Here is a 20,585-nt window from a genome sequence, read left to right as displayed (position 1 = left end):
TGCCCACCACTCCAGGGGTACGGACCACTTGGATCCTCTAATCTGCCAACCTGTGGGGGTTCCTGTGATCAGACCCTCCATGATCCAGAAGTTACTAAAGTACTCATAGGCACGGCTACAGGAGGTGAGGGGAGCAATTGTTACCGGGCCCAGGAGCCTGAGGGGGGCAAGATAAGAAGGCATCATTATTATAGGCAGACATGGTAAGTGAGGAACCTGTTACATATTCAGCATTAGATGATAAGCTATCACCACACACATACTATTACATTACACATCTCCCCATATAGTGCTCAGTATCACATACTATATGTCTCCAATATGGTGATTATATATATACATGTATATACCTCATCCTCTGGCATCACTCACCATGGTCTATCACAGGTTCTCTCTGCTGTGTTGTCAGTAACCTGGCACTGGACGCCAACAACAGTCATCCGCTGTCTCCCTGGCAACCACACTCCGGAAATGAAGTCGGCCCCGCTCATTAGACGTACAGGACGTACAGACTCGGAAGTGACGCACGTGTACACTGCGAGCGTGCTGCTCGTATCAATAGAGAGAGAGAGAGAGAGAGAGAGAGGGAGACGTCTTCCTGTGGACACGTAAGTTCCCCTGTAGTTTCTGTTGACACAATGGCAGGACTATAATGTCGTGTTTCTGTCTCCTTCACTACTTGTCATGTTCGGGGCTGTCGTCGTGAATCCGACTTTATTCTGAATGAGTTATGTCGGGTCTGACTGATTTTGGGAGTGTGTTAGGCTCACACGTATAGGATTAGACAAGGATTACACACCCTCCATAGTCTGCATTTACCTCAGCCATATAAAACACGTATGTATCTAGTACATGTCGGTCCCTCGTCATCACGTTCTGTCCGGACCTGTACAGCTCTGTCTATCTGAACCTGAGAAAGCTGAGTGACAACAAATTGTCAGGACCACAGCTGTTCTGTTTGGGTAGATTTGCTGTTGGTGATATCTACCATATCCTGTGATCACAGATGGTGGAAAGATTTAGGGTAAATTCACACAAGACATAAATGGTCCAGATTTTCTGTCGCAGAATCACACAAAGAAATTCTGTAGAGTTTACAGTGATGTGAAAATGGATATGACTTTCTGAGCTGAATATGGATGCTTGTAGGATAAGTCACAAATATCTGATCAGCGGGGTACATCAAATTTTGAAGATCACCATCTGAATAGTCTCTGCCCTCTTCTGTCTCTAACCTTCTTCCCTCATAGATTGTAAGCCCTTGCGGGCAGGGCCCTCTACCCCACTGTGCCAGTCAGTCATTGTTAGTATCATATCTGTTTGTACATTCTGTGTTTTGTATGTGAACCCTCAAATGTACGAAACCATGGAATTAATGGTGCTATATACATAACAATAAACTACAGCTTTTCATGTGCATTTTCTACCCCCCCCCCCCCCCCTCTCATCCTTACTACAGAAATCTTAGTTTGGCAGTCCCGTGTGTACCCACCTCAGGGTGGCTTCATTTGCTATACATAATGTGAACATGAGACCCACAGGAGTGACCAAAGAAAGCTGGCATGTCTAGTGTGCTCTCTGCACACACTGCAACTGTGAAATTTGGGTTGGGGACCCCTGTTGTGGATATGTCATAAATGCACCAAAAAATAGGAATTCCTTTTTGAGGCATTAAACCAGCGGCGATGACAACTTGATCTTCTCCTAAAACTTTAGAAATGATGATGGTAGAGCGGGCAATCTCTCCGAACGCCATCTGCCACTTATAATTTTCTGTTGTCATCGTTTCTTGATATGGGTTTTATTTTTCTTTAACTTGTATCTGATCAATAGAGAAAACCGCATAAGTTTGACAACGTTTTTTTAATCTCAAAATTGTGTTTTTCAGCTCTACGTCAATTCATCAGCCAGTCAGACCACATTGCGTGAAGACACAATGACGAGTAAGTAATACATTGTTTATAACCCATTAAGAGAAGTAAAAGGGTTGAATCTTGAAAAAAATATAATAATAATTTTGCACATTTAAAAGAAAGTTCAGTGACCCGGATTTACCATTGTAGTTAGGACTACACACTGGCATAAACATACTTTGCACACCTAGTTTGGCTTAAAAATTTTCCGAGTTTCTAGAAATATGTGTGGCTTCTCAGACAATGGGGGCATAACTCAAATGTGCAAAGATGTGCCGAGAATTGGTTTGGAAAATTCTGGCTCAAAGAATGCCAGATAAAAGGTGGTATCATCTTCAAATAGAGTTTAAAGATACGCCAGATTTATTATTCAGTATCAGTGCTGGGATAAATCTGCTGTATTTTCTGATTGCTTGTCAAATTTTACAGAGTCTAACTATTAGTAAATCTGGGCCAGTTCTTGCAATATCATTTAAAAGAGGGCCTGTCACAAGGTCTGAAATGTCCATTGGTGTACATCATTTAATAAGTACTGTCATCTTTAGCATTCTGATGTTTTGTTTATCCAGATCCAAAAGATGTTAGACCATTTGGTGTTGATGCCAATTAGTATATACTAGTTAAGTGGGCGGTTTTGATGACCTATGTGACCACTTATGGAGGGCTATGTGACCAAACCAGTCCATCAGCAGTCTCACATTGGTATACACTAGTTTTCCATGACCAATTTTTTTCAATGGTGGTTGCAAATGACCAGGTTAGGTCAGATAACCCCCATTTGGAAACATTTCAAAATGGGAGCTCCATGTTGTTGGAAGAGATTTCTTTGCCCGATGTGCCAGTGGCACTGGGTCCTGTCTTCCATTTCATTATTTGGATAGTTACTCAAATATACCACCCCTTATACAACAGAGCACTGTCTGGGTCTCTTATCCTTTTCAAGGCGTAAGTTGTCACAGTCTTGTTACATTAATACACTTCAAACCTGTTAGCAACTGAACAGAAATGCTTTTACTGTTGTTCTCACTGTATATTCTTGTATTTTATCTTAGCTATATCACCTTCTCCGCCTATCCGCGGGACCGGGGATGGGATGGAGACAGAACAGGCTCTAAAATCTGTAGAAATGACAACGTCGCACCCCAAGACAGCTCACAGCCCGAAAAGAAAAAGTTCTCCAGTACCGTCCATAAGCCCTGGGGTTCTTCAGCTGGGCAAAATTCAGACAGAAAAAGCAACTGAGATAGAAGCAGTGCGACTTGTCATCCCTAAATCAGCAATAACCCACACAGTTCTAACTAAGCAGGTTAAATCGCAGGAAGTCAATGGACATAGTAAAGCAGAAGTGGTGGATTGTGTGACTGAGCCATGGAAACAACTCTCAGAAATGAAAAGCACTTTAGAGAAATTGAAGAATTCAGAGAGGCGCTTACTACAAGATAAAGAAGGTCTTTCCAACCAGCTGAAAGTCCAGACTGAGGTAAAGCTACGTATGTGGTTATGGGATTTAATCTGAAGTTTGTTTGACATTGTATTCACACTCACAGGTTTCAGGGTTTTCTTGAGTGGATACAAAAAGAAAAGAAATGCCATCCTTTCTTATGCGCTTCCATCTTTTAAAATCCACGATTATCTTTGGTGTATAAATTGTATGTGTGAATCCAGCTTTTTACTCATGAACTCCTAACACTTAAACCAAACCTGTTAGGTGAATTGTACTGCCCTATCTGAGAGCAGGTTTGGTAGATGGAGAGCTGAGCTGAGAGACAATGAGAGTCTTGGCTACCCCACCTACATACACTGATCAAAAAGTTAAAAATTTGCTATTGCCATGGATCATTTATCCTATAAAAGGAAACATTTTATTAGCTACACATGTGTGCCCTGCACTTGGGGTTAATCTTATTTGTGATGTTAAATAATGATAGGAAAAAAAATGTACATTGTGATTCCTATATGGGGCTCACAATCTACATTAAATATATAAATACATACAATACATATATATATATATATATATATATATATATATATATAATTTTTTTTTTATTTTATTTTTTTTCAGGCAGGGGGATAGAGTTGTCTGCTAACTTATTTTGGATTACTCCTTACTAGAGATGAGCGAACACTATTCGAAACAGCCGTTTGAATGGACGTAGCCGACACACGGGGGGTTAAGCGGCTGGCCGCCGGCTAAGTCTGTGTGCCGGCCGCTTCCATTCATTTCTATGGCAGCCTGCGTTTCGAATAGAGTTCGCTCATCTCTACTCCTTACCCGACTTAAGTTAAGATCACAGTCTGGATCTGTCCAGGGTTTCCCCCTGTCTTACATATTGCTGCATAGATCCACACATGCATGGCTTTTATTTGTGTGATATTAGAGGGACTATGCTGCTGGTAGAGCTTCCTACAAAGGTGTGAACACAGCCTTGTTTTGTACACTGCTGGGTCATTCCGTGTCAAGTGAACCAATGATTTTTCCCTCTATATTTTTAATTCTTTTGAGATTTTGTTATTTGGTAATAGTGTGTCAGAGAATGCAAAATGTGAAGAAAAAAAAATTCTAAAAATTTTTTGGGATTTTTAATTGATTTTCAAAGTTCTGAAAAAGTGCGAATTTCTGTGTTGCCTGCCTTCACATTTCTCCTCATAACTTAGGCTAGAAAAAAGATAGAGAAACAAAATATACGCCATTCTACTCAGAACTATACAGGATTTCACCAAATATGTCACAAGAGTATCTTTGTTAATATTTTACCCATGTGAACGCAAACGCAAAATTTTAAAACGCATTTCCGAAAAAAAAACGTTTTATTTAAAAATTTCAAAAAAATGCACATGGGCCTGCTATGCCCTTAGCCACATCTGTACCAAAATTCAAGTTGGGATCGCGATGGGATAATATTTTAAAATATAACTATTACAGTGTCATTCCGAAAATCTTGAATTCAGATCTGTCCTTCTGATCTGAAGGAGAGTTTGTTAAAACATCGGTTACAGGAAGCAGAACCCATCCAAGGGACTCAGCAATACCACACTTTCATTCCATATAGTGAAACAGAAATAAAAACAAGGATTTTTTCATTCAGCAATGACAGTGAAGTCCATGAAGTGGTAGAAGGCGGCACAAGATTGGCAATGGATGACATAACTGGTTATGTGACCTGTGAATATGATCGGCGCTGGTGGCTGGCTACTGTACTCTTCAAAGATTGTGAAAATGAAGACATAAAATTGACTTTTTTGCATCCTTCTGGTCCAGCACCATCCTTTGTGTATCCAAGAAAACCAGACATTTTACAAGTCAACAAAAATCAGATATTAACTCAGGTGGAGCCTAACACCATGACAGGCCGTACATACTCTTTGACACAAAAGGAAATGGCCATTGCTAGTAAGCGCTTATGGACAAGATTACATTTCACTCACTAGAAAGGACAAATTGATGATAAAAGGCCAGTAGTTTAAAAATGTCCTATTAATTGTTTGATTAGTTCATATTTTATAGAATGAGGATTTATCTACTGGACTATTTTTCTTAATAAATTACATGTTTAGTGATATAATAAAAAAACAATTGTTACATGTAGAAATAGGTGTTATAAATATTGGTTCTTGTACTCTTGTTAACATATAATTAGGATGAGACTATTTAGAAAATCGCACTTGAGGATATGAGCAGCTTTTTTCTTTCGGTTTGTTCAATGCATTCAGGTTGAAAATGCTGAACAAGTCGTGGCACTTACAGTATTTGTTTTTTATGTTTTTTTATTGTTGCATATAAATGTTGAATTCAGCAAGTTGTAATTTGAAAAGAAAAAAGGAAGAAGCCACACAAACATAAAATCAGATGATTCAAGGCTTAAAAAAAAATTGATCCCAATTTGGTCCCAAGTTGAAAACCTGTACAAATATAACCAAGAACACAAGTAACACAAATGCATTTTTTCACAATTTTAAAACATACGTTTTTTTCACAATTGCGCATCAAAATTTTGAATTTGATTTCTCCAAAACAAAATATAAAGAAACATCGTCTTGTTACATTTCAAATGAAAGCCGGTACCGCTCTGAGAAAAATGATGCCTCTCCCACCTATTTATCTTAATTCTAGCCCAAGATATGTTAAAAAATGTAAAGCCATACCAGGCCAAAATTCACACTTTTTCAAAACTTTAGAAGTCTATAAAAAATTAACTGATGAAGAAAAAAATTCGAAACTTTTTATTTGTAATTAACTTAAGTTGTACTTCATAAAAAATAAAAATAAAAAAAATCTAAAGACGTCAGGTAAAAAAAATATTCCTATTTGGATACACTTGATATGGAATGACCCTGCTCAGAAAAATAAAGGGAACACTTAAACAACACAATGTAACGCCAGGTCAATGACTCTTCTGTAAAATCAACCTGTCCAGTTATGAAGCAACACTGAATGTGAATTAATGTCTCCTGCTGTTGTGCAAATGGAACAGACAACAGGTAGAAAGGTGGTGAACACAGACCATTTCTCTGTTCATTGATATCTAGGATGTGATATTTTAGTGTTCCCTTTTTTTTTTTTGAGCAGGTTATTTAGGAGCGAATTGAATAATATGCTCAGTGTAAAGATTTACATGGTCTTTTAAGGCATTTAGATTTTAGCGTTTGTGAATTATAACTGTATGTCAACATGATTGCAGAATATTTTCAGCCTTATCTTCATGATCATTACTTGTGGGGCTTATACTGTCTTTTTTTTAAAGGTTAACAGAGAGTTGAAGAAGTTACTGGTGGCCTCTGTTGGTGATGATCTGCAGTATCATTTTGAGCGCATTGCTCGAGAAAAAAACCAACTTATTTTAGAGAATGAAGCTTTGGCACGGAATACAGCCCAACTCTCAGAACAGCTAGAACGCATGTCGATTCAGTGTGATGTGTGGAGAAGCAAGTTTCTTGCCAGCAGGTAAATCAGTTCATATATTGTTACAAATTTCTTCTCCAAAACCATAAGTTGCCATCAGTTTTTACCATGATGGCCCATGAGGCATGATGGACAGCTGAGGCCATTAGGGTAGGGATAGTCAACTACTTTAAAGTAGCCTGGCTTCCGCCATCAAGTAAAGTTTCGAGCCGAAGAGCATCTGAACACATCCAGTATTTTTTGGACGAAAAGACATGTCTGACTTTAAGATGCACACCAGGTTTAGATAAGTTTATACTGTGGTGGGGCACTAACGTGACATTATACTGTGCAAGGGCACCAATGGAGCATTATTGCCTCCACACAGTATAATGCCTCATTATTGTGCCTCCATGCAGTATGCTATCTTTACACCTTCAGTATAATTCCCCATTAGTGTCCCCCCACACATAACTTACATTAACATTGCCCGAGAGGAACATCCACCTCCCACCCAAAGCCCTGATCCCTTAAGTGGCAGCAGGGACAATTGCCTGCACAAGAGCCCCCAAGTGTGAAAGCAGCAGGTATGATTACTGATCCCTGCTGCTGCCATTGCAGGAAATTAGGGCTTGGTGAGGGACAGCGGGCAGGAGATGAAGGGTTCTTCCACCCTCTATCATAATGAAAGTGCCAGGAGGCAGAGGTCCGGATAGCAGCTGGCTTCACCACTAGATGAAGGGGGTTCAGGCTGCAGCACCTCCAGGAAGAGCTGCTGAGTTCAATAGAGCAACCCCTGCTCAATACAGTAGCAATTGCCGACTTCACTACTGTACAGATGGACAGGCATTCATCTTCATATAGCACTTGCTGTGCATCTGGCACTGCTAAAATTTTAAGGGAGTCAGATGGAATACCTCAGGTATCATTTTTCCATCCGCCTTCTGGCATAATTTTCTCTCTGGCGTGTGTGCACCACTCCAAATGGAAACTGATTCTAAGAACGTACATCTGTGAATGCATCCTAAATTAAGGACCTTTCACACTAACAATCCGGCTGAGAAATGCAATATGTTTGTTGGCCATAGTTCCAGGCCTGACCGTGACTTCTCTACATTAAACTTCCAACATCATGCTGATCTGTAAGCTTTATATCTACAGTCAGTGCTATTATCCTGCATTCACGTGATGCTGTGAGTATGGTACAGTAGGGCTGCAGTAGAATTAAATCATTAATCATCTAATGCTGTGAGTTTGGTGCAAAGGAGCGATGGTTGGACAGGGCGGTATGGCCAGCATGTGGATTGTATTTCTTCGCTTGCTCAAATACATTGTTTAAAACAGCGCTAATTGATGGGGGTATACTAAGAACCAGCTACTTTTCTTACATTAAAAAGGCACAAACTCCATTTGCGCCAAATTTATTTTGTGCAAGTTGCTTTTTTATGTCGGCCTCCCCACTTATCGTAAAGGGTGTAATGGGGTCATCAGCTGGTTTTCTGGCATGACTGAAATCTTTGGTTGCAGAGGTGGCTCCTGATTTATGAGGAGTCCTGTGCTTCAAGGATTGGGCGTATCCTTCAGCAGAACAGGTATTATCAAGACTGGTGTACAAACTCTGGTCTTAATAAATCTCCTCCCTATTGTCGTAAGAGTTGAAACTTTCTGATGTAAAATTCTTAGCCCAATAATATATCTTTTCTTGTATTGCAGAGTTATGGCAGATGAATTGACCAACATAAGGGCAAATCTTCAGAGGCAAAATAGAGAGGCCCAGAGTGCACTTCAAGATTTGTTAAGCGAAAGGGACCAATATCGGCAAGAAATGTCTGAAACCCAAAAGTAAGATGTCTACTTATATAAGGCATACCTCAGATATGTCATGTGTTTGTTGTAGTTGTCGGTGCCTATTCTAGTAACAAATGAGTCTTTGGGGAGACTTGGGGGTTCTTAAACTGAAACTGTTGGTCAGTGGCAAATAAATCAGTCTTTCCACTGTTGGACATCATCTTAGTTTACAACAACAATACAGCATGGGAACACTTGGACTGTCAGTACACCTATGCAGTCATGCAAAATATCCACTACCTCATTTGTGATCCCAGCAGGAGATATCCAGCTGGATATTCTAAATAGGGTTTCCCACAAAAACAAGTTATCCCTTATCCATGGAAAGGATTGGCAATCAGGTAGTGCACCACCGCTCTGTTCATTTCAATGCGAATGCTGAAGATGGCTAAAGTACAGCGCTCTGCTATCTCTGGCCTTCCATTGATATGAACAGAGCAGTGCACAAGCTGCCAGACCACTGCTCCATTCAGAATGGGGTTCGAGCGGTCAAAACCATGCAGATCTGTAAGTTCATGTGAATCAAAGTTAATCTATGTTAAAGGACAAGTCTTGTTAAGATAAACTTTATTAATATGAACTATTAGGGCATAGGGGACTCAAAGGGTCCCCCTGCTTGTGTCCCATCTCTATCCCCCCGCTTGTGTCCCATCTCTATGAGCTTCGCAAGAGCTGCTTACATTGTGGCAGATTCCAGTCATCGTTTTAGTACAAGGACAGGCATTTATATGAATGGCCACCATGTAATACCATATTATCACTGGGGAATCCTACTAGTTTACTACCATGGGGAGGTGACTTTGGTTACATTCTCTGTTTTGCTTGCATTCATTTGCAGTTCTATCATTTGAAGCACATGAAGATCAATGTCTCATGGACAGGAACTCCAATTGTGTTTCAGACTGAACAAATGTAACTATATTGCACTGCTGTTGTCTTGTGCAAACAGCACAGAAAAGGTTAAAGGAGTTATTTAGAGCCAAAGAATTGATGGACTATTATCACCAGATTGGTGGTGGTCTGGCATCCATGCTGATCAGATAATTGAAGGGGCTGTGCACTGGTATTATAATTTAGGCCTATACAAGTCAATGTGACTGTGCTATTATACAAAGCATCAGCACTACAATATGTATTGAACAGGTTGGCAGTGAAGGGGCTGCGGCAGTAGAGTGCTTAGGCCCATTCAATCAGCTGATTAGCCGGGGGTGCAGAGAGGCGGACCATCACCATCTGCTACAGTGTGTTTGCATATTGTGGAGTGAATAAAAGAGAAGTGACGCCTATAGGCCTAGTTCACATGGGCACGGAATAGCGTATTTTGGTCCTGATTTTGACGCTGGAAGCCGTGTCAATATCGGGACCAAAATACGCCTGCCACGACTGTCAGTCTCGGCTTCCTGCTCCAGAGTAGGCCCAAAATGAATGAGCCAAGTCCGGAGGGTGCTGCCGCAAGGAAGAGGCCGCTGCTCAATGATCCACGAAATCCGCCTGAAGAAAGGGCAGCTTGCTTTTTTTTTTCCGTGAGCGGAAACCTGCTGCTCACGGAAAAAAAAGATCACTAGACCACCATTGTGAGGTGGGGATTATAATGTGGATTCCGCGCCAAAATCCGCCCCCTCTGTCCCCGTGTGAATGAGCCCATACTCTATGCATATCTTAATTATCTATGTCATTGACTGTTTTGTTTTTTTTAAATCTGCAGAGTATTGGAAGAACTTCTTGTCTCTTTGCAATGGGGGAGACAGCAGACCTATTACCCCATTGCTCAGCCATACTCCACCGCAGAGCTCGTGGCAGCAAATAAGAAGCTGGCAGTGGCTGTAAAGTCTCATCTTATTGCAAATACTGGATCGGAGAGTCCCAAACATTCTTCACTGGAAACCGAATTTTGCAACACTCCTGCAGAAAAAATGGCAGAAATGGTAAATGAGCGTACTTCTTCTTAGGGAAATCTTACAAATTACAGCCACCTTTTATGACACCTGTGAAAAGAGCAGAAGGGTTGCGGTCCCCGGTAATGGAATACATACCTGCTACAAGCAGTGGAACGTGCAGCCACTGTACATTCAGTTCTGGTATAAAGGATGTGATTCTTCACTTTTAGCATCCATTATTTTCAGCCATATTAATCTTGTTTTTATTGTGTTTCAGATACTGAAAGTTCAAGATCCTATTGCATGTTCTGAGGTATCTCCAGATATTTCCTTCACCGAGTCTTCACCTTCTTTCTTGGCAGCAAAAAAAAGTATTGGACGATTTCACCCATATACCAGATATGAGAACATCACTTTCAACTGCTGCAATCACTGCCATGGAGAACTGATTGCCTTATAGGCCTCATGACTTAGTGTGCAGGCTCTTCTAACGAGGGAGGGGGGGGGGGTCCGATGTTCCATTCTGTTTCCATGATTATAAATCAGGTGCTATCCTACAACATTGTGACATTGGAACAGAATCCCCCCATCAAAGTCAATGGGGGATGGAAGCTGCTCCAATATCATACAGGTGTATTCAGTAATGAAATATTGGTCCCCCCCCTTTGCAAGCACACTCATCGTGTACATGTAGCCTTACTGGTTGCAGTGGTGAAAACCGTGGTAGCAATAATTTCTCTACTCAGGCACGGGATGATGGTACTCAGCATAGTGCAATAAAACCTGTACACAGGGAATAATGGATATACTGTTTTAGTAGAATTTTCATGCAGAATATTTTTGACATTTGCAGGGTGTGCAATAGCTGTTTGTTCAGCTTCTTTTACACAACACAACTAGGTCATTCCATTAAGAAATTTTTCTGAAATTGCTTTCTTCAGTATTTTTCTCCCCAGGGACATTTGACATCTTTTTATCATTGTTGTTATTTGATCTGCAGTGTTTTCAACCCACATTTGTTGTATTACTTTAAAGTATTGCCTCTTATTAAAAAGCAGTATTTTATCTGAACACTGGTTTGGTACATATACTAAAACAAAAATGGAAGCGTTGTGCTGTAAAAAAAAAAAAGATTCTTGATGCCTTTAAAGAGTTTATCTAACATTTTTAAGAGACCCTAATGTTCTGCTTAAAGGGAAAGTTTACTCAACTCTTCCAGGTCCTTGTTTCCAGCTCCTGTATTTTCAGTTTAAAGGGGTATTCCCATAACTCTTGTTCTGCAACCTGCAGGGCTCTCTTCTCTCTTCACTTCCTGGATTTCTCAGCACATTGGTGGGCAGGGTTTCACATGCTCAGCTATCTGCTATGCATTACCACAGTATAATGCTGATGTAGCAGAGCTGGATTTAAGTCAGCTTGCATTACATACAGAGGTAACAGATTCCTTATCTCATCCCTTAGCCAAATTCAATTAAACTGGCTGATAAGTGGAAAAGCTGAAGATAGACAGCACAGTAGGAGCTCTCGCCTATCTGAGGAGCTTCATTGCTTGCCAGCCAGCCCCCCCATCCCCCCCCCCCCCCCCCCCCCTGAGAGTAGGCAGCTACTTGGGAAATGAGCAGGTAAGCCCAGTGGCCAGAGAAACGCAGTGTCAATAATGAAGTGAATAAATTAAGATAGCGGCCAAACAAAGCAGTTTTGATAAAACAATGTATTTAGGTAAAGTCTTAAATCCACATAAACTAGTAGTATAGATAGGATGCTTTTCATGGGACAACCGCTCTAAAGTGAAGTCCCATTTGAGGTCAGGTCTCTTCTGCAGCTAGTTACGTGGCTTAGAGATGACCGCTTTACAAATGGCAGGCGACTGACTGGTCTCAGCAGAGGCATGCCACATGTGAATAGGCCACTGCCAAGGCCTGCAGCAGGTTACTGATGTCAGCCAGGACCTGAAAGCAGATACACACAGAGGTCCCAGCACTGGAAACAGAGTACCTGGGAAAGGCAAGTCAACTTCTTAAATGTTACTGTCACTATTTATAACACATTGGGGTCTCTTAAAAATTAGTAGGGCAAACTACAGCTGTACTGTGTGAATAAGATTGTTAGGTGTACATGCTGAGGAAAGTTCCCGGTGTTGATGCCAAACGTATCCATAAGAGTATCCATTTACCCAACAGAGGTAGAGAGGGCTTTTTGACCTCTGTAAGGCTGGAATAAATCAGTACCTTTTTTTTTTTTTTTTCCTGTGTTATGGCATAGGAGACTAAGACAGAGTTCTTGTGTACAGTTGCTGCCAAAATTCTTCGAGATGAAACAATCAATCTGAAGGGAACTTGATTATAGAAAATAATTTCACTCCATTCCTCTGCAGTCCAATTCCTGTACAATGTCAGCCTGTCCTCCATGTGTTTGTGGAGAGAAGTGGTTTCTGGAAGAATGATTGTCTGGAAAGAAAAGTGATCGGTACCAAGAGTTTGCAAAGCATCTTGAGACCATTCATATGGGGGGTTGCTTTTATCCAAGGGGTATGGGCTTACACATGCTGCCATTTATGAGGAATGGTATCTAAATACCCTCCAAAAACCAATGATCAATGCTTTTTCCATCATGAAGGCTCACCATGTAACAAGGCAAAAATTATAACTAAATGGCTCTGTGAACAACACATTATTGATATTTAGGGTCCATGGCCAGAAAACTGCCCACATATCCATCTACACTGTGCAAAAGGGTGTGTTCACTGAGGAACATGATCCATTAAATCCATCAAGTTGAATTTCTGAAGAAATTTAAAGGGTGAAAGCCACCAGCAAAGTCATACATTCAGAAATTGTTATGGAAACTACAACACTTGATCCTGTCTTATTTATGTAATTAAAGATTTTTGTTATTTTAAGGATGTACATTTTTTTTCATGTCTCCTTAATTTTTAATATTGGTGTTGGACATGACTATAGCGCTCCTAAGGTAGTGATTTTGAGTGGTGCCCATCTAAAACAAGTTTCTAGTTCCTGTGGATGTATTGAAAGGTCCTGATAAAAACAGTCGCCTTGTCTAATGCTTTTGGTTACAAGTATTTATCGCCGACAATTATATTCCTGATGTTACATGGTTTCTCTTGTACATAGCGTAAAGTTTTAAAATACACAGATGTGAGCAGCTGAAAATCCTCACAAAATGCACAAGAACCCATTTCATAGATCAATGGAACGATTTAGCATTGGTTATTTTCAAGAAGATGACCTGCTGCACCTCCAATGCACCCATGCTTCAGTGCCAAGCATTTTGTTTCTGGGGCCTTGGTCAGGAGGTGGGGTCAAATCAGGTGACCCCAATGAAGGGGAACATTTACTCTAATAAGCCAGGAATTGAATTTTCCAGAAATTGAAAAGGAAGATGCAAGAAATTCCTGCAGTGATGCTGGACGTGATTGCCATCGACCTGAAGAATGAGCATGTCCGTTCTTTTTTTCTGTGAGCCTCCATAAAAAAAGACCTGACCGGTTCCCATTGATTTCAATGATGGCACTGGCATTGATTTGAATGGGAGCTGTCTTTTTGGTCAGGATTTTGACCAAACTCAGGCTTTGAGTGTTCACATCACAATCTACATCCCAAGCTATCTCCCAGCTGGCAATGTGTATATGGTGAACTGCATCCCCCAACAGGTCTCCGGATAATCAGAATCTTTCAGTAGTGCAGCCTTGGGCTTTAGGTCTATAAATTCAACCAGCTACCTTTTAGAATACAAGGGAAAAATGTAGCAGAGCTGACCCGAACTTGCAATTGGTTAAACTGCTGCAGCATGATGTTATCCTGGACGACCACAAAAACCAATGAAGAGTCCTTGGTAAAAAAAAACCTTTTTCAACATTAAAGTTTTATTAAGGATTTTCCAAGGGTTTTACAAAAGGGGAGGGGAAAGGCAGGGGAAAATCAGGGAAACAATGGGAAAGAAAAGGGGTCAGGAAAGGGAAACAGGGGGAAGGGGAGGCGGACTCTGACGCAGCAGAGCTACAATGAACAATGCATTTCAGATAATTAGAGAAATAAGGAAGAAAATGCAACAAGAACCGTAATGTGTTGTAGTAGCATAACAGAAGGAACAGCAATCCATAACACTTAAGTACTAACTGAGGTTATGCGAGCACCAGAAAGATAATGGACAAGAAAGAATTCAAGAAATAGGCAGGCATCACACGGGCGAGGAAGGGAAAAGAGCACGAAAATCAGCAGAGTAATAGAACATGTTCCACAGTAGCCAGGTCTGATGGTGAAGTCGGTCATCAGGGCGAAGCATCGCCAGCATGTCCTCCATTGTGCGGATATGGAGGAACTCCTTAAGCCAGGAAAGGAGCGTGGGGGGAGACTGGGACTTCCACAGCCTCGGGATGACCGAACGTGCAGCAACCAACATAAATCCCAATAGCTTGCGAATAGGTTTCCGGAATTTACGAGAGAAAAGGGAAAGAAGCAGAGGGGCCGGATCATCTTCTAAAGCAACACCTGTCACCTGAAAAATAACCCCTCTCACACTATCCCAGAAAGGGCGAAGAAGGGGACATCCCCACCAGATGTGAGCCATCGTGCCGCGATCGGTGAGACATCTCCAACACGTATCAGAGGTGGTTGGAAAGATGGTGTGGAGCAGAGTTGGGACCCTGTACCACCTAGAGAGGATTTTATAATTTGTCTCCTGAGCCTTGCAGGAGATAGAGAACTTATGACACATCTCAAAGGCCGACGACCACACACCCGGCAGGAACACCACCCCCAGCTCCCTCTCCCAGCCCCCCACGAAGGGTGGTAAGCCACTCTCCGGGCCCTCTAACAGAAAATTGTATAGAAGAGAGACCGTATGTTCCGGCCGAGAAGCAGAGAGACAGAGGCGTTCTAAGGGCAGAAGCGGTCTATGGACATCCTGCGACCGCTTCAAGGACAAATAAAAATGGGATAATTGGGAACAGTGCCAATGGGCAGTTACTGAGTCCGGTCTGGAGGCTAAAGTCAACAATTCCGAGCGGGGAAGGAGAGTAGAGGCAGAGGTAACATGCGTGAGCCGGAGGAGAGGATGGACAGGGGGGCGACCAAGAATGGAGGAATTAAACGCTGCTGGAAAGTCGGGGTTGCCCAAGACTGGAGTCAGAGGGCCGTCATTCTGGAAGAGCAGACACATACGACTATAGATTCGACACACACCCATAGTCTGACTCGCTACGAACGGGAGCAAATAGGGCTTACAGTCCATCCAAAATTTCCTGTGGAGCCAAGGGAGCGCCGTGAGCGGTATAGGGCTCAAAGACTCTTCTAAGGCAACCCAGAGTTTAGAGCTGGACGAATGGTGCCAGTCAAGAATACACGTAGCGACTGCCGCGAGGTAATACTTAGAGCAGTCAGGCACTGCCAGGCCTCCTTTCTTTTTGGGCTGTGACAGAGTATTCCGAGCAATGCGAGGGGGCTTAGAAGACCAAATAAATTTACAAAAAGCCTGTTTAACCGCTGTGAAAAAAGAGGCTAGGAGAATACAGGGGACCGTTTGGAAAAGATACAATAGACGGGGGAGAACGTTCATTTTCAGGAGGTTGATGCGCCCCAACCAGGAGAGACCCTTCGCGTCCCAACGACCGAGATCAGATCGCAGCGTACGCAGTAATGGAAGAAAGTTCAATGAATAGGTGTCTGATAAGAGAGTAGGAAGCTGAACTCCCAGGTATCGGATCGACTTGTGGGACCATTGGAAAGGAAAAGAGGCTCGCAGAGAGCTAAGGTCCGTCGCAGGCAGGGAAATATTAAACGCGGAGCTTTTAGAGAGATTTATCTTATAGTTGCTATAAGAGCTGTAAATGTCAATCTCCTTAAGAATAGACGGAAGAGACGTAAGGGGCTGTGTGACAAAGAGAAGGACATCGTCAGCGAATGCGGAAACTTTTAAGTGTAGGTCACCTGTTTGCAAGCCATTAATATCAGGGTTCTTCCTAATCGCCACCAAGAGGTGTTCCATGACTAGGGCATATAATAGAGGGGACAGGGGGCAGCCCTGACGCGTACCATTGTAGATAACAAAGGGAGAGGAGAGGGAGCCATTGATTCGAACCCGAGCCTCAGGGGAGTTATAAAGAGCTCGAATGCGAGTAAGCATAGACGGGCCAAGCCCTAATTGAAGAAGCGTGGCTTCCAAGAACCTCCAGTCCACCCTGTCGAAGGCCTTCTCCGCGTCCAAGAATAGAAGTAACATAGGCGTATGCGAGCGCTGAGCATGACGGATGGCGGAGAAGGCCTTCAGGGTATTGTCGCGAGCCTCCCTACAGGGGATAAAACTCACCTGATCCGGGTGAACAAGATCCCCCATGTGTGGGCTAAGTCGGTTGGCTATCAGTTTGGCGTATAATTTCGCGTCAGTATTAAGAAGGGAAATAGGCCTATAACTGGAACAGAGGGTATGATCCTTGCCCTCCTTAGGTAGGACGGTAATGTGCGCTTGGAGAAAGGAGGAGGGGAAGGGCGTATCAGAAGAGACCGAGTTGAAAGCGCGTAGAAGAGGCATGAGCAGTTCAGCCTTAAGAGTTTTATAAAACCGAGCCGTGTAGCCGTCGGGACCGGGGCTCTTACCTCCCGGGAGAGATGAAATACCCGCCTCCAATTCCTGTTCTGAGAACGGGGCCTCAAGCAAAGCCGCGTCATCATGCGACAAGGACGGCAAAGCGGTCGCCACCACGTATTGCGCTAATGTAAGGGCAGAAGGCGAAGGGGAGTGAGAGGGTCCGGGAGGAGAAAGATGATAGAGGGAGCTATAATAGTCCGAAAAGACGGAAGCGATATCAGAAGTAACATGCGTGATGGAGCCCGATGGTTTCTTAATGGCCAAAACGTGGGAGGCGGCACAGCGATCACGTACAGCTTTCGCAAGAAGGCGTCCCGCCTTGTTTCCCCATTCATAGAAAGAGCGCTGCCCCAGCTGACGTAACCTCTGCTGCCCACGCTCAAGCATAGATTTTATTTCCTGACGCGTGGCCGTCAAGGCGGCCAACGTCGTTTGTTGAAGGGATTGTTTGTGCTGGGCCTCTAAGGACGCCAGATCAGACAAGAGTGAGCGGAGTCTCAAACCTGCCTCTCTCTTCAGGCGCGCCACGTGCCTCATCAAGACCCCACGAAGTACACACTTCAGGGCCTCCCACTGGATAGGGGGGGAGGTAACATCGTTCGCGTGGTCCTGAAGAAAGTGAGAGGTGGAGAGCTTCAGATCGGCTAAGCATTGAGCATCAAGAAGCAGAGATTCGTTCAGTCTCCAGGTATTAGAACGAGAACACGAGGACGGGGGGGTGAAAAGAGCAGGAAACAGGAGCATGGTCAGAGAGGAAAGTCAAGTCAATTGTAGAAGTGTTAACGAACGAAAGGAGACCATGAGAGAGGAAAACGTAATCAATCCTACTATACGAATTATGTGGATGCGAGAAGAAGGAATAGTCCCTGTCTAGAGGATGAAAGATGTGCCAGACGTCACACAAGAGCATAGAGTTTAGGAGCCTTCTAACCTTATTAATGGCACCATAAGAAAGTTGGGACCTGCCCGAGGAAGTATCTAATAAGGGGTTGAGGGCAAGATTGAAGTCCCCACACACAATCAAATGGCCCTTAGCGAAATCTTGGAGGGTCGCAAGGGTAGATAAATAGAGATGAGCGAACACTAAAATGTTCGAGGTTCGAAATTCGATTCGAACAGCCGCTCAATGTTCGTGTGTTCGAACGGGTTTCGAACCCCATTATAGTCTATGGGGAACAGATACTCGTTAAGGGGGAAACCCAAATCCGTGTCTGGAGGGTCACCAAGTCCACTATGACACCCCAGGAAATGATGCCAACACCTCTGGAATGACACTGGGACAGCAGGGGAAGCATGTCTGGGGGCATCTAACACACCAAAGACCCTCTATTACCCCAACATCACAGCCTAACAACTACACACTTTACACACTCAATACCACCTCTCTGACAGTAGGAAAACACCTTGAAACATGTGTATTTGGCACTTGCAGTGAGGAGAGCTTGTCACCAGCAGTGAATTTGGCCCTTGTAGTAAGTTGAGGTTGGCACCAACATTTGTTTTGAAAATCAGGGTGGATTGAGCCTCTAACCAGCAGAGTTTGGGCAAATTCATGGTGGAGGGAGCCTCTAAAAACCCCAGTTTGGACCAATTCATGGTGGAGGGAGCCTCTAACCAGCCCAGTTTGGGCAAATTCATGGTGGAGGGAGCCTCTAAAAAACCCAGTTTGGACCAATTCATGGTGGAGGGAGCCTCTAACCAGCCCAGTTTGGGCAAATTCATGGTGGAGGGAGCCTCTAACCAGCCCAGTTTGGACCAATTAATGGTGGAGGGAGCCTCTAACCAGCCCAGTTTGGACCAATTAATGGTGGAGGGAGCCTCTAACCACCCCAGTTTGGACCAATTCATGGTGGAGGGAGCCTCTAAACAGCCCAGTTTGGGCAAATTCATGGTGGAGGGAGCCTCTAAAAAACCCAGTTTGGACCAATTCATGGTGGAGGGAGCCTCTAACCAGCCCAGTTTGGGCAAATTCATGGTGGAGGGAGCCTCTAACCAGCCCAGTTTGGACCAATTAATGGTGGAGGGAGCCTCTAACCAGCCCAGTTTGGACCAATTAATGGTGGAGGGAGCCTCTAACCACCCCAGTTTGGACCAATTCATGGTGGAGGGAGCCTCTAACCAGCCCAGTTTGGACCAATTCATGGTGGAGGGAGCCTCTAAAAAACCCAGTTTGGACCAATTCATGGTGGAGGGAGCCTCTAAACAGCCCAGTTTGGGCAAATTCATGGTGGAGGGAGCCTCTAAAAAACCCAGTTTGGACCAATTCATGGTGGAGGGAGCCTCTAACCAGCCCAGTTTGGACCAATTAATGGTGGAGGGAGCCTCTAAACAGCCAAGTTTGGACCAATTCATGGTGGAGGGAGCCTCTAAAAACCCCAGTTTGGACCAATTCATGGTGGAGGGAGCCTCTAACCAGCCCAGTTTGGACCAATTAATGGTGGAGGGAGCCTCTAACCAGCCCAGTTTGGACCAATTAATGGTGGAGGGAGCCTCTAACCACCCCAGTTTGGACCAATTCATGGTGGAGGGAGCCTCTAAACAGCCCAGTTTGGGCAAATTCATGGTGGAGGGAGCCTCTAAAAAACCCAGTTTGGACCAATTCATGGTGGAGGGAGCCTCTAACCAGCCCAGTTTGGACCAATTAATGGTGGAGGGAGCCTCTAAACAGCCAAGTTTGGACCAATTCATGGTGGAGGGAGCCTCTAAAAACCCCAGTTTGGACCAATTCATGGTGGAGGGAGCCTCTAACCAGCCCAGTTTGGACCAATTAATGGTGGAGGGAGCCTCTAACCAGCCCAGTTTGGACCAATTAATGGTGGAGGGAGCCTCTAACCACCCCAGTTTGGACCAATTCATGGTGGAGGGAGCCTCTAAACAGCCCAGTTTGGGCAAATTCATGGTGGATGGAGCCTCTAAAAAACCCAGTTTGGACCAATTCATGGTGGAGGGAGCCTCTAACCAGCCCAGTTTGGACCAATTAATGGTGGAGGGAGCCTCTAAACAGCCAAGTTTGGACCAATTCATGGTGGAGGGAGCCTCTAAAAACCCCAGTTTGGACCAATTCATGGTGGAGGGAGCCTCTAACCAGCCCAGTTTGGGCAAATTCATGGTGGAGGGAGCCTCTAAACAGCCCAGTTTGGGCAAATTCATGGTGGAGGGAGCCTCTAACCAGCCCAGTTTGGACCAATTAATGGTGGAGGGAGCCTCTAACCAGCCCAGTTTGGACCAATTCATGGTGGAGGGAGCCTCTAACCAGCCCAGTTTGGACCAATTAATGGTGGAGGGAGCCTCTAACCACCCCAGTTTGGACCAATTCATGGTGGAGGGAGCCTCTAACCAGCCCAGTTTGGACCAATTCATGGTGGAGGGAGCCTCTAAAAAACCCAGTTTGGACCAATTCATGGTGGAGGGAGCCTCTAAACAGCCCAGTTTGGGCAAATTCATGGTGGAGGGAGCCTCTAA

The 20,585-nt window shown here is 43.7% G+C and overlaps 2 protein-coding genes across 3 annotated transcripts in view; one reads left to right on the top strand and one right to left on the bottom strand.

Annotated features, from left to right (window-relative positions):
• The window catches only part of NME7 (NME/NM23 family member 7), a 115,136-nt gene extending 114,654 nt beyond the window's left edge, over positions 1-482 (bottom strand). For both annotated transcript variants that reach the window (XM_075264025.1, XM_075264026.1), the window contains exon 1: positions 373-482. In XM_075264025.1, the coding sequence (XP_075120126.1) occupies positions 373-375 (3 nt within the window). In that variant the 5' untranslated portion in view covers positions 376-482. The remainder of the gene's footprint in view (positions 1-372) is intronic.
• Positions 483-544: 62 nt separating this feature from the next.
• BLZF1 (basic leucine zipper nuclear factor 1) lies at positions 545-11,621 on the top strand. The gene is made up of 7 exons (XM_075264027.1): positions 545-608; positions 1,889-1,943; positions 2,966-3,393; positions 6,659-6,858; positions 8,509-8,637; positions 10,349-10,568; positions 10,798-11,621. Exons 2-7 carry the CDS (start codon positions 1,937-1,939, stop codon positions 10,978-10,980), a joined length of 1,167 nt encoding a protein of 388 aa, XP_075120128.1. The 5' UTR covers positions 545-608; positions 1,889-1,936; the 3' UTR covers positions 10,981-11,621.
• Positions 11,622-20,585: the final 8,964 nt, after the last annotated feature.

The sequence above is a fragment of the Leptodactylus fuscus genome, chromosome 2 (assembly GCF_031893055.1).
Source record: "Leptodactylus fuscus isolate aLepFus1 chromosome 2, aLepFus1.hap2, whole genome shotgun sequence".
Lineage (NCBI taxonomy): Eukaryota > Metazoa > Chordata > Amphibia > Anura > Leptodactylidae > Leptodactylus > Leptodactylus fuscus.
Note: the sequence above shows the minus strand (reverse complement) of the source record. Positions and strands in the feature narration are given on the sequence as shown.